The sequence below is a fragment of the Nicotiana tabacum genome, chromosome 8 (genome assembly GCF_000715075.1).
Source record: "Nicotiana tabacum cultivar K326 chromosome 8, ASM71507v2, whole genome shotgun sequence".
Classification (NCBI taxonomy): Eukaryota; Viridiplantae; Streptophyta; class Magnoliopsida; order Solanales; family Solanaceae; genus Nicotiana; species Nicotiana tabacum.
The window spans coordinates 175,436,297-175,449,531 of NC_134087.1; the positions used below are offsets into that span (position 1 = coordinate 175,436,297).

Sequence of the window (13,235 nt, forward strand, 5' to 3'; positions counted from 1 at the left end):
AATAAACAGAGTCACATTCTCCTCGATTCAGGGATTAAAACCGGTGACTTGGGACGCCTTAAAATTCCCAGGTGGCAACTCTGAAATAATTAAATAAATCCCGTTTCGACTGTCCTTAAATTGGAGAAAACTCCCCACGCGCCCCGCGGGCGCGGTAAAAAGGAGGTGCGACAAGCACAAACATGCAACTGTGTTCTCATTGGTGATACTCAATTCCATATTGAAATTGTGAACAGTTATACATAGCGGATATGATCCTAAGTTTTTGTTTTCCTTTTTCGTCTCCATGTATACACGAAAACCCATATCGTTCCTAATTTTCATTGGAGGACAATGCTCGTTGACAATGTATTTGATTTCTATAATTTTTTCGGATATATACAACTACAATATAATACCACTTAAATACAATTTTTTTACAATGTTGTTCAACTTTCATACAATGGTTAAATGAATAAAAGAAAAATAAATATACAATAGAATACAATTTTTCTACGATTTTTCTAGAATTTCTGCAATATAATGTATGTCATGTCTTATTCTTATTCTTCTTCTTCTTCTTCTTCGAGTTTCAATATGAAATTCAGTCAAAACCAAGTCTAATCTTCACCAAAACCCCTCAAAATTGAGATATAAACTCCTAACCATATTCCCAATTATTTGCAACAACATCCAATCCAAACAAATAATGATTTTTGAAAACCCAAATTCAAATCAAAGCTTCAAAGCTTTTTAATGGCTGTCAATGATGGAATTGCTGCTCTCTTTTCCATTCCTCTTATATTACTGAAATTTGAGATTGAGAGATAGAGAGAGACGTAGAGAGAATTCTCAATTCTTTGCAACAACATCCAATCCAAACAAACAATGTCTTTTGAAAACCCAAATTCGAATTCAAAGCTTTTTAATGGTTGTCAATGGTGGAGGGGTTACAGATTTTCGCTGGTTTTAGAAGAGAAAATCGTGGGTGATTGAAGAGGAAATCGTGGGGTGTGGTTTGATACGTGAGTGAGGTGGTGAGATTTGGAGAGAGAAACTTGGGAGAGTGGGAATATTTAATTCCCCAATATTAGCAGCCTAAATAAGGAAGCCTACAGCTACAATGATTCCTTATTTAATGAATTGTCTATATTTTGTAGAAGTACTATTAAAATGGCGGGTAATATGCAAACTATGAACATATTTGGTATCCTATATAGTATAGGAACGAAAATTTCCCTTAATTTTAACCGACTAAACAAACTCCAAAGAATTTTTGGTCTCTAAGGTATTTGTAATGTGTGATTGTAATCCTTTTATTATTCGATTAAACACATTAAATGTTCCACTACTTAAAATGTGCACTTTTGATCCCTTTCCGTGAGGATATTCACAAATTATTTTCCACCATTGAATTTCCTATGCGTTATGTAATGCTTGTATTATTATTCCATATTTGAGGATAATATATTTCTAAAATAGTCTAAAGATAGCATTATTTCCAACACAAAGGGCTCAAAAGCACACATTTAAATTAATTCAAATAAATGTGCTGAAGAAGGAATAGATTAAATGTGCTGAAACATATATCGTAGGAACAAAAATTAGAATTTACTAATAATTGAGGAACCAAAAATGCTATTATCCCAACTCAAAAATATGTAACGTTCTTATGTTTAACAAAAAATAATTAACACAAAAAATAAAACTAAATTAAAAATTTCCCAAGCCTTCCGGCTTTAAAATCACTCTATATATATATGCTAACAAAAATATGCAATAAAATAGATCATACAGCACCTGAACTATGCTAGGCTAGGCGCGAAACTGCCTCCAGAGAACCCAATGCTAACAAAAATCATCATAGGCAAACATGTACAAATCTGCTAACTTGAATCCACCATTTAATTCTGGATATCTCCATCATACACAACACATCACATTAATCCATAAAGGATACAATAATCAGGCGTGGTCGAACCAAAAAAATGTTACATGTCTGTACAAATTCACAATTATGCACGGTTCAACAAAATTAAGAGGTCTGTACAAATTCAGGTGACAAAATTAAGGTCACCATGTACATTCTTTGGACATCTACTCAAATCTAGCCAAGTATATACAACATATATATATATAATACAGGTTCACGAACGTTTCCTCTTGTTAGAGAATAAATATTTAGCAAGAGAAGCAAAATGTCCCACTCTTCCAAATTATTCATCCACCAACTCCCTGTATTCACAAATTCTTTCCTGCTATTGACAATCCTGTGGATTTGCAGATGGGACAAGTGTTCTTCACAACCAACCACTTCTTTACGCACTCCGCATGATATTCATGTCCGCAGTCAAGAGTTCCTATCTTTTCTTGGTCGTCGTAATCAGCCTGAAAGAGAAGATATAACATACATTGCAAGCCATCAGAGATATAAAGATATCAAAAGAAAGGAAAAGCAAAGAAATGTAGGTTCAGAGGAAAGCACAACCAAGAATTAACAGCGCATAGTTGGATACTGATCATGCATTACAAATCCAGACAACATAAATACAATACACAGCATTCTATGTGAACAGAAAAGGATGGAAAAGAAACATCACAACAATTTGGCTGGTGGAAATCCAAAAATTAATGATGTCATCAAACTGAGATGGTAGGCAAGCTTATAAAGACTTAGGAAGGAATCCAAAGCATCCTCTAGCGAACAGTTGTCACAATTCAGCCGACAGTGTAAGCTCTCTCTTAAATAGATACAACCTAAGATCGTAGTATAAGTTTTCGAAGTATAATCTTGCAACTACACTTCGTTCTTATAATTGGATATCAACCTATTCTTTCTCAAAATATTGTATACTGTTACTTTTAGCGTTACAAGAAAATATAGGAAAAGAAGACAAAATCAATTCCAAGCGCAAAAAAAAGTTTTCCGCGTGGAAGAATTTGCAAAATCACTATTTTCTTTATTAGGAGGAAGATAAAGCATTATAAGGGGACAGTTGTGCCAACTTCATATTTCTGATTAATACAATTTCTCTCCCACACTTGACTTAGTTAACAAATGAAGCATCAAGCAAATTTCTTTAACCATGGTGTTTCTAATTAAATGTTCAATATTTTTCTAATCCTAAATTGGTAACTAACAATCTTGTCGTTAGTTTCTAGCTTTATAAATTAACTTTATAAGATAATAAACCAAGGTCGGAATGAGAGAGAAAAAAAGAGATAGGTAATATTTTTGGGGGGAATTGGAGGGGTAATGCTTTTAAATAGGATTTAGAACCTACTACTAACATTACAAAAAAATTGTGAATAGAAGATTGATGATTACGAGAGTGAAAACAAGAATAACTATAAGAACATAAACTAAGAGATATAAGAACATCTCCAAGGAAGTTGATTTAGAATGGAGTTGAAGTTCATAACAAACTCGAACCTACTAATCTGGTTGTCTGTGCAACAGATTAAACCTTTGTCTTGGTTAGTCTGCTTAAACAGGACCTAAAATAAAATGGGTCCGAGAAAAGGAGACTAAAGCAGAGCCATCCCAACAGTAACCCCTGAAATTCATACGCAAACCTACTCCTACTCAATGTATTGAGTTAGCATTAATACCTGGCATATGACACAGAAATCAGTTTCGTGATCCAAACATGCAGCGCTTTCCAGAGTGCAAGGAATCCCAGTGGGCGAAAATATTCTTGTTTTCAAATGGCTAATGATTATTTCATCTGATAATCCAGTTGTTACATTGCCAATCTGCTCCCCCAGTGCAAGAAGCTCCTGGTAAAGAATTTTAAAGTTGCAGAAATTTAATTACTAGATGTTATGCAAACAAATTGCGGAGTAGACAATAATACCGAACTAGTAACTAACATAAAAATAAAGTAGAGAATTAGAATATACTCATCAACCATCACAACAAATGTTAGACAGTACATATAATCGAGAAACCTATTGCTCACCTCATAGGACATGTGATCTATGTCCAAACGCATATCTCTGTGCTGATCAACGGGGGGATTATTAACTTCATGGTAGACTGGAATATCCAGCATTGCCACTCCCTACATATAACAACCAAGAAAAGATAATCCCACTAGCATTCAATCCCATAATTTCAAATGCATCAAATTAGACAATAATATGACAAAGGAAGTGATGGGACATGGTCAAACAGATAAAAAGTTTACATCTTCTGGCAGAACTCTCATATTAGGAAGGTTCCGATGTCTAGTATTCCGTTCAAGCACAATAGCCCTTTGATGAGGTCTGTACAACCCAAAGCCAGTTGGTAGCGAGGGCATATATATTGGTCCTGCCTCTACAGCGCCTTGCAATAGGTTGGTGGTGATGTTGGAGGAATTATTTGGTAGGTGTCTGCGTGAGGATGCTGTCATTTGTGGAGGGAAGGTGATAGCCTGTCCTCTCATTCCTTGAAAATTAGGTGGCAGATGATGAAGGCTTGGGTGCCCTTGAGGAATGGGTGGATGTTGAAAACTATTCAAACCTCCATTGCTGGATGTTATTTGATAACCCTGCACACCCGTGTTTCCAGCATCTACAAGTAATAGAGAAAAGCAAAACAGATGCATTCAGTTCCTGAAGTTAAAGTGATATGAATTTCACTTGAAGATTGGTGGGGGGGTTTGGTGGGGGGGGGGGAGAGAACTTTACTGGAGGAGATATAGAAAAAGGTGGGACACATGCAATCATTTATCAGAGTCAACTTTTAGCAATTAGAATCAGCAAAGGCAAAAAGAAAACAAGACATGTTTTCCTATGGATTTTTCCAGGACAAAAGAAGCTAAAAGATTTTTTTTGATAAGGAAGGAAGCTAAAAGATTCATTGTTTAGCTGGATGGTATGCCAGTAGCACATAAGAAAACAAAACTTTAAACAAGGAGAAGATTAGCAACAGTGAACCTAGGAAAAATAGATCCCTAAATCTCAATTAAAAAAAGAACATAAATTACCAGGTACATAGGGTAAAGGAACAGCATGATTCCAGGCCCAAGTTTGAGCCTCACTACCATTGCTGTTGAACTGCCGGTCCAACCAAGGATTGCCAGGCAACTGATGGGCTTGACCTGCATAGTTTCCTTGAAAGAGATGATTATGGTTACGTGCTGCGACGTTATCTGGACCACTAGCACCAGATCTGTTACTCATACTTCTCGGTGCTCCATCTCCAATGAATGATGATGAATTGCCTCCATAATCTGGTGGTGTAAATGATGCAGCATCAATTAAGACATCATATTCGTGTGCCCTTGTAATCACTGGAGCAACAGAAGAACTGGAGCCTGCCAAAGCATGATGATATTGAAGATTCACAGGGATTCCTTCAGCATTCTTTCTCTTAAATGAGCTTCCCATATCGTCCATGTAACGATTGTTCCTTCCATAGCTGTCTGAATTCATTCCAAGGATGTTGTGAGAGCTTGATTGAAGCTGATCATGTGGCCCGTGATTTATTGGAATGGGGAAATCTCTAGAAGCAGATGGAACAGCCATGTAGGGATTGTAGTGATTTGACGAAGCAGAAATGGCAAGGTCAAGATTGGTGGTTGGATGCTGATGTTGAACCGCATTGTACTGTGTCACCCCATGCTGATGGTCTGATAGATGGTGCAAATAGATATTACCAGCATTTCCAGGAGCTGGTATTACTGTGTGAACATTAGGCTGTGGTAAAGCCGCTAAGCTCCCATAAAATATGCAAGGCTCGGAATGAAAGAACTCTTGACCTTGCTGATCTGCTTCCAAATCAAATATATAATTACCGTGTGACATACTCCTTTGGCCTATCTTGGTGGTTTACTATTTTGTTGGGTGATGCCTGATTGGAGGAGAACAAGCTATCAGACGTACTGTAAATATCATTGACTAAAGCATTGCATAAACTTCATAGATGGCCAGCTGAAAATCATTTCTTTAGAACAGAGTGACAATCATTTCTTTAGAACACTGACATTTAGATCCGTGGATGCTTATTACTTCAATATCTTTCCCTAAGTTCATCTCAGTAAGTGAAGTTCAATATTGAATCTAAAACTGAAGCAGTTCTTATTCAAGATATTTAGGATTCACATCTTCAATTCAGAAAATTGAGCTCGGCTAACACATCATCATCTCAATATAACACTAATGACGCTAGATAGAAGAGCATGGAGGTCGAGGATTAGGGTAAAAGGTTAGTAGGTAATCGAGCGATTTTCCTCCTTGTGGGACAGCATGGTTCTAGTTTAGAGCACCCTATCTGCTCCCTCTTCTCTTTATTAGTTTTATTATTATTATTCTACTATTATCTTATTCTTAAATTTTATTACTATTGTTGTTTCTTTTACTTTGGTTATCTTTACTATTTTTGCTGTCAATACTTTTGTTTCTTCAATATTTCTATCATGGCTTTTTACTCTTGTATTTTTTCAAACCTGTTTTGGAAACGCTTTTCTTGAGCCGAGGGTCTATCGGAAACAGTCTCTCTACCTCACACAAGGTAGGGTTAAGGTCTGTCTACAACTCACCCTCCCCAGACCTCGCTCATGGGATCACACTGGGTAATGTTGTTATTTTTGTTTACTATCCAAAATAAAGCCACATAGCTCATTGTGTTTTTTCTACTGTAGTTATATGTAGTAAAAGCAACCAAACCAAACAGAAATAGAAACAAGAATGTAATATATGGCATGCGGAGACTTGGCAAGCTCTTCTTTCTGATTCGGAAACCAAACATGTCAACCAATTATTATTTTTATCAGTAACACCTCAACCAATTATTGTCGAATTCACTACTAATGAAGGTATATCTTCATGATGGCAAACCAAATTGCACAGAAAAATATTGGACCCATCATCCATCTTCAGATTGAGCAAACAGGCTGGGATAGAGAGATCACTTTATGTAGCAGAAACACAAAGATGAAGATAAATAATCATCCTAACTTCACCTGTCCCACAAATCAAGTAGAACATCAGTTCTGGCAGAGAGCAGCCATATCACCGAAGATATAGAGATCTGCATTCTGGTGGTAGATATTAAGGCAGGGCAGTGACACTGTTACACAATGCCCAATGCCCCAGAAAACAATGAACTCAGCAGGATACTAATGTAGAAGTTACATTAAGGGGTAAAGGTGGAGGGTGTGGGTTTCACTGATGGAAGACACTGATATACACCATAAATACGATGATGTCTTAAAGTCGCCACAAGTAAAGTACGACTAAACAAATAAAACAGATTGGTAAGGAGAAGCCGTAAAGCAGTAGGGTTTTGTTTCATTAGCAGTTTAGCACAATGGAGTCTTTTCTGTTGCAATAGAAAAGCATTAGAGGGCCAAATATTTTCGATTTTATTGAGTCTCAACATGGCTTTAGCAAAACGGAGTCTTCTGCAGTTTTCAACCAAAAGCACCTTTGTAAAATAAAACCAACTAGAAGCCATTTGCAGCTAGCATACCAAAGATTTCACTAGGCACCGTTCTACCAAAATTAGAGTACGGATCTTATATGTATTCATAAACTCTTACACAATTGAAATAATAGAACCAATAACCTTTTAACAAAAAGGAAAAGAACTCATAACCACAGTGATGTCATAGCTTTACCTCCAAACAACAAAGTGATTTTAGAAATCAGCAATAACTTCCCAACCAACTCCCAGGAAATAGAAATTAATGCCATCCTTAAACAGAGATGAGGACTTATCAGCAACCCATGCATCCATGGCCAAAAAATAATAACATCAAACAGTGACTCACACAGATAATACTTTACTGATTGACGAGACGCGAGGCGGTGTTAATGCGAGATTGGAGGTTTGAAGACAGACCCTGCAGTTTAAAGGTTTCAAGTTGAGCAGGACCAAGACAGAATACTTAGAGTGCAAGTTCAGTGATGGGACCAATGAAGCGGACGTGAACGTGAGGCTTGATACACAAGTCATCTCTAAGAGAGTTAGTTTCAAGTACCTGGGGTCTATTATCCAAGGTAATGGGAGATTGACGAGGATGTTACACATCGTATTGGAGCGGGATAGGTGAAATGAAGGCTCGCATCCGGTGTTTTATGAGATAAGAATGTGCCACCCAAACTTAAAGGCAAGTTCTGCAGAGTGGTTGTTAGACCGACTCTGTTGTATGGGGCAAAGTGTTGGCCAGTCAAGAACTCAAGAACTCCCATGTCCAGAAGATGAAAGTAACAGAAATGAGAAAGTTAAGATGAATGTGAGGGCACACCAAGATTGATAAGATTAGAAATAAAGATGTTTGGGTCAGGGTAGGAGTGACCTCGATGGAGGACAAGATGCGAGAAGCAAGGCTTAGATGGTTTAGGCATGTAAAGAGGAGAAGCACAGATGCACCAGTAAGGAGCTGTTAGAGATTGGCCTTGGTGGGTCTGAAGAGAGGTAGAGGTAGGCTAAAGAAGTATTGGAGAGAGGTAATTAGGCAGGATATGGCGTTGCTTTAGCTTTCCGAGGACATGACCCCTGATAGGAAGATGTGAAGGTTGAGAATTAAGGTAGAAGGCTAGTAGGTAGTCGAGAGTGTTTTTTTACTCATACCAGTAGTATCAGTGTTAGTCTTGTATTATATTACTGTTAGATTTCTATAACTACATGATGTTCCTTTCGCCTCGTTTTCTTACTATCTTGTTGTTGCTACTGCTTGATGAACTTCTTTCTTTGAATCTTTCTTCTTTGAATCTTTTCTTGAGTCGGGGGTCTATCGAAAATAGCCTCTCTACCTTCAAGGTAAGGGTAAGGTCTGCGTACACACTACCCTCCCCAGATCCCTTCACACTACCCACTTGAGAAATTATACTAGGTTTTTTCTTGTTGTTGTTGTTGTTGTTGTTGTTGTGACTCACAAACAACTTCAATTTACTAGAACTAGTAAAGATATATCGTCTGTATAACCTTACTAAAAAAAAGGAATTAGCTAAATATTTCAGATGGATATTTTGATCAAACCATGTTTCCGCCTGTTTCAGCCAAACAGAAGACGAAGAAAAGGAATGTACAATTACATCGGTGTCCACTGCCTGATCATCATCATACAACATAGATGAAAAAAGCTCTCCTACTTTTAGCAACTAATGACCAAACCTCTTTCCCTTAAAACCATTCTAAATTATGTATCTAAATATGTTAAAATGCTGACGTCTCCTTCCTTGTAGCTTCCTTCCTTGTAGCTTCCTGGTATATTAAATAAAGGCACACAGACAGAACACCAATTTTTCTTTTTTGGATATATCTTTCAGATTTGATACTTCTGACCAATCTGACAAACCAAATAAAGCTTCACACACTAACAGTTGTTGAAAAGTCACCTCTGTTTTGAATTAACATTCCTTCACAGGAATTTTCCTATAGCCATTTAAGAAAACATATAAAAGTCTCGTCATCTACAGCAGTCCATGTGTCCTTATTTTTATTTTTGGTAAGTAAAATGAGTACCTATGTAGGCCGTGTGTCCTTAATGATAGCTATCATAGAATGCAGAAGAGACTTCTATCCGCACATATTGCCGAATAGAAATTCCTTTTCCAATAAACAGACAAAATTCACATTCACATAAAGAGAAAAAACCGAGAATCATAGAGATGACGATGAAAACTTGGTATATAATCACAACCGTTTGACTAACAATAAAAATCAATTCCAAAGAGTAGATAACAGGTCCAATTAGAAACCGAAAAAGAGAAGACCCGCCTTGCAGAAATACTTATTCCCAGTTTTAAAGACTCAAAAAATACAATCTTCTATGTGATGATTGACAAACGACTCATGGTTAAAGATGAGTAGCCTCCAACTGATATTAAAGATGAAACTCAAATATATCTTACTAGTTAATTTGCTCGCGCTTCGTGCGGTTAGATATATATATATATATTTTTTTTTTTTGTAAATCTTGTTGCTATAGAAGGGAATAAAAAATTTATAATACCAAAATCAATGAGTAAACATACTTGTAAGACATACACATGAAAAAACTGAAAATCAAATGAATAAGGATATTAAAAAAAGTCGATCCTGTGAAGAGCAGCCCGATGCACGAAGCATCCTGCATTCAATCATGTGAATATCCGTGCATGAATTATTAGTAACCTTTTTCTGTTTTGTTCTTTTTACCATCTAAATGAAAACAATATAAAATGGGTAAATCACAATACTACGCTCTATCTCCGCGCTAAACACCAAACCAAGAAAATTCCGCTCCTGTTATCCATAGATGGAGTAAAAAGTTAGTTTTTTCCTTTACCATAAATTTCTATACATTAATAATGTCTAACATAGTTAATTTTTTAGAAAATATGTTAGCATATTTTTATTTTTGGGGGAACCATCCAAAAAACCAGACATCACAATATTAATCTTTGCACTAAACCCCAAACAAAGAAAATATAATTTATTGTTACAAATAAACATTTTCTCCTTTAACATGAATTTTGATATATCAAAAAACATCTAAGTAATAGACTTTATTTGTTAGCGATATTTTTCATTTTATGTTTTAACCAAAGTAAATTTTTACCATTGAATAAAAACGCGTTCGTTCATTACAGTGATATCAACCAATGAAAACTAACAACTAAATTCTTTCTTATTTGCAATGTTTAGATACATTGATGTAGACCGGGATTTAGTATCAACTATCAATATGTTGGAGCAAATGAGAAGGTACCTAATGAACAAAAATATCAAGATCTTCCATTTCTCTATGCATGTACACTTACCAGCTTTAAGAAAACTACTTTGAGCTATAGAACTTACCCACCTCCACCCCACCAACCCTACTTTCCTACCTCTCAAATACCAATGTCGAAACCGCCAATGCCAACCAAGAAGAGCTATCCACTACTCCACCATCCCTAGCAAACATCTGTCATAGTATGATACTATGATTCCTGCACCAAAGCCCGCACTGTTATCTGTTCTCTTGCTTCCGTTCTTTCCTTGAATTATCCTTTTTAATTCTTCAGTTGAAACTCATGAATTCTCCTTCCACAGATCTTCTAGCTTTTCTGGCAGCCTCACTCAGACGCCAGCGTCAGCCATCTCTGCAGTTGGCTTTAGGACACCTTCCAATCATCCAGCCTGACTTACATCTTGTCTTCTTGCCAGTCATTACCCGGGTATATATATCTTTCAAGAAGTTGTCCTTCATAAACCATTGGCAGGATTAAAAGCTGTTGTCTTGTACTTATTTTCCCACATAATTGTTATACATAATGGTCAGTTATGGTATACGTCCCGACCTTTCACATTCTAACATCCTAGAGTTTCGCATTCTAGCATTAATCATGAAACAAAAGAAAGAGGCTTTTTTGGTAAAATGAGAGAAAAATGTGAAAAAATGACAAAAAAGATAATAGCCATTCTGGTCTAAGAGAGATGCCATGTCAGCACTCTTGAATTGCAACCACCATGAACAAGCTGGTTTTTAGTTATGACCACCAGTCCTAAAGTCCAGGTAGCTAACTTTGCAAGTTTGGCATTTCTTGTAGAGTTACAAAATAACAATATTTAGAGAAAGTCAGACAGAAAAAGAAAGAAGATATAAAGAGAAAGAATAGAGAGCAGAAAATAATTAATTGCTCTCCTATCTGATGCAAAGCAGCAGGCAATCTAGGACATATCTTCACCGAGATTAGAATGAATATTTCTCTTAAACAAGACAGGAGGAGCTGTTTGTCACCTATACGTGGTACATTTCTTCAGTAAACACCTATCAACCGTCATAGAGCTAGAACATGAAGTCAAAACGTACTCTTGCTTCTGAACCTGCTTTAAGTAACTTAAAGAACCTTTAGGACAAGGAGTAGCCAAGGCAAAGATCTAACCAAGTTAAAAGAAACCCAATTTCTTAAAACCTAATACATCAACGTACACCCAAATAACCCCGGATACTTTTTTTATACACCTGGATAAAATCTTGAATTTAGTTTAGAAAAACAGCCAAATCCTACATTAGGACTTCAGGATTAAATCATCTCATGTGTGGCTAAGACCACGAGGGCACAAGTTCAAGCATGCAAGTTAGCTGCATGCATAAGACCAAATGTCCAACCCTTCTTCGGATCCCACAAATGTTGGAAGCTTAGTACACTAGGCTTCCCTCCTTATGTTTAGCTAATAGAGGAGTGGGAAAGACAAATTACACAGATTTTAATCAACTACTTCAATTGGTTGTCAAAAAACACTACCCAGAAACTACATGAATTATTCAAAAATCTCCAAACCAACTCAGTGAAGGAATGTATATAAACAAATAATAAATCACAAGACCTCGACTATAGCCAAACCCCATCACAGAAAAACCAAGTAACGCGGGCATACATCCAAATAGAAACATAGAAAACATAATCTTTTAACATTATAAAGGTCAATGTAACATACAACTTATACACAATCACATGCAATTCATGGATGAAAAAAGGGAAAAAATATGGAAAATCGAAGCCTGACCTTTTTGTCATCCAAATATCGACTCCTTTCCCAGTTGTGGCCTTCAAATATAACTCAGAAATTTCAGATAAATTAACTGCAGTGGGAGACCCCTACATAATAAATAAAAAACAATAAAACCTCAAAATTTGGATTAGATATCAAAATGGTGATCAACAATCATCAAATTGAAATTTTAACAAAACCCCACAAAATATTTGCTTCCTATTGGACCCTTTTGCATGTTAAGAACAAGAAAACAAAGAAATAACTATACACTACCAATTTGAAAATTTCATGTAATTAAAGATAATAACTAAAACTTTTAATCAAATGGGTAACGAAAACTAACCAAATTGAGGTTGATCAAGGCGATCGATAGATCCCAGAGGGAGAATGGAAAAGAGAGGTTTCAATGGAGAAAGTGGAAATTATTTACGGTTAACTGCTAATTGGCTGTTTGATTCTCATATTAATTGGCCGCGTTATTTATTTTTGGAGTTTATGTTGTCATCCTTAACAAGACAAGATAAGGCATTCGAGGGTATTTGAGTAATTGCGCTCATGTAAAATTCATTACTAGTAGTACTACTAAAGTCCAACTCGTGAAAAACAGTTTCAACAAAATCTGAGAGAGAAAGTATTTGGACAATATTTGACTTGACGTTAAGAAATAACTTACGGCTAATTTGGTTCGGGACAAAGTTATTCTGAAATGATTATAATACCGTATTTAATATGAGATAAATAATATTAAAATTTTAGTACTTATATTGCTATTAAAATCTAAAATTTTATGTTAAAATTA

General features: G+C 36.1%; 1 protein-coding gene across 2 annotated transcripts; it reads right to left on the reverse strand.

Moving 5' to 3' along the window:
- Positions 1 to 1,890: 1,890 nt before the first annotated feature.
- On the reverse strand, positions 1,891 to 12,924 carry LOC107814024 (putative E3 ubiquitin-protein ligase ZFP1). 2 transcript variants are annotated; one of them, XM_016639348.2, is made up of 7 exons: positions 12,780 to 12,924; positions 12,449 to 12,489; positions 4,953 to 5,818; positions 4,170 to 4,537; positions 3,942 to 4,043; positions 3,592 to 3,759; positions 1,891 to 2,367 (listed from the first exon to the last, which is right to left on the reverse strand). In XM_016639348.2, the coding sequence occupies exons 3-7, from the start codon at positions 5,770 to 5,772 to the stop codon at positions 2,221 to 2,223; spliced, it is 1,605 nt and encodes a 534-aa protein (XP_016494834.1). In that variant the 5' UTR covers positions 5,773 to 5,818; positions 12,449 to 12,489; positions 12,780 to 12,924; the 3' UTR covers positions 1,891 to 2,220. The 2 variants fall into 2 exon arrangements, with proteins under 2 accessions (XP_016494834.1, XP_016494833.1); XM_016639347.2 differs by having other exon boundaries at positions 12,449 to 12,540.
- Between the last annotated feature and the right edge of the window lie 311 nt (positions 12,925 to 13,235).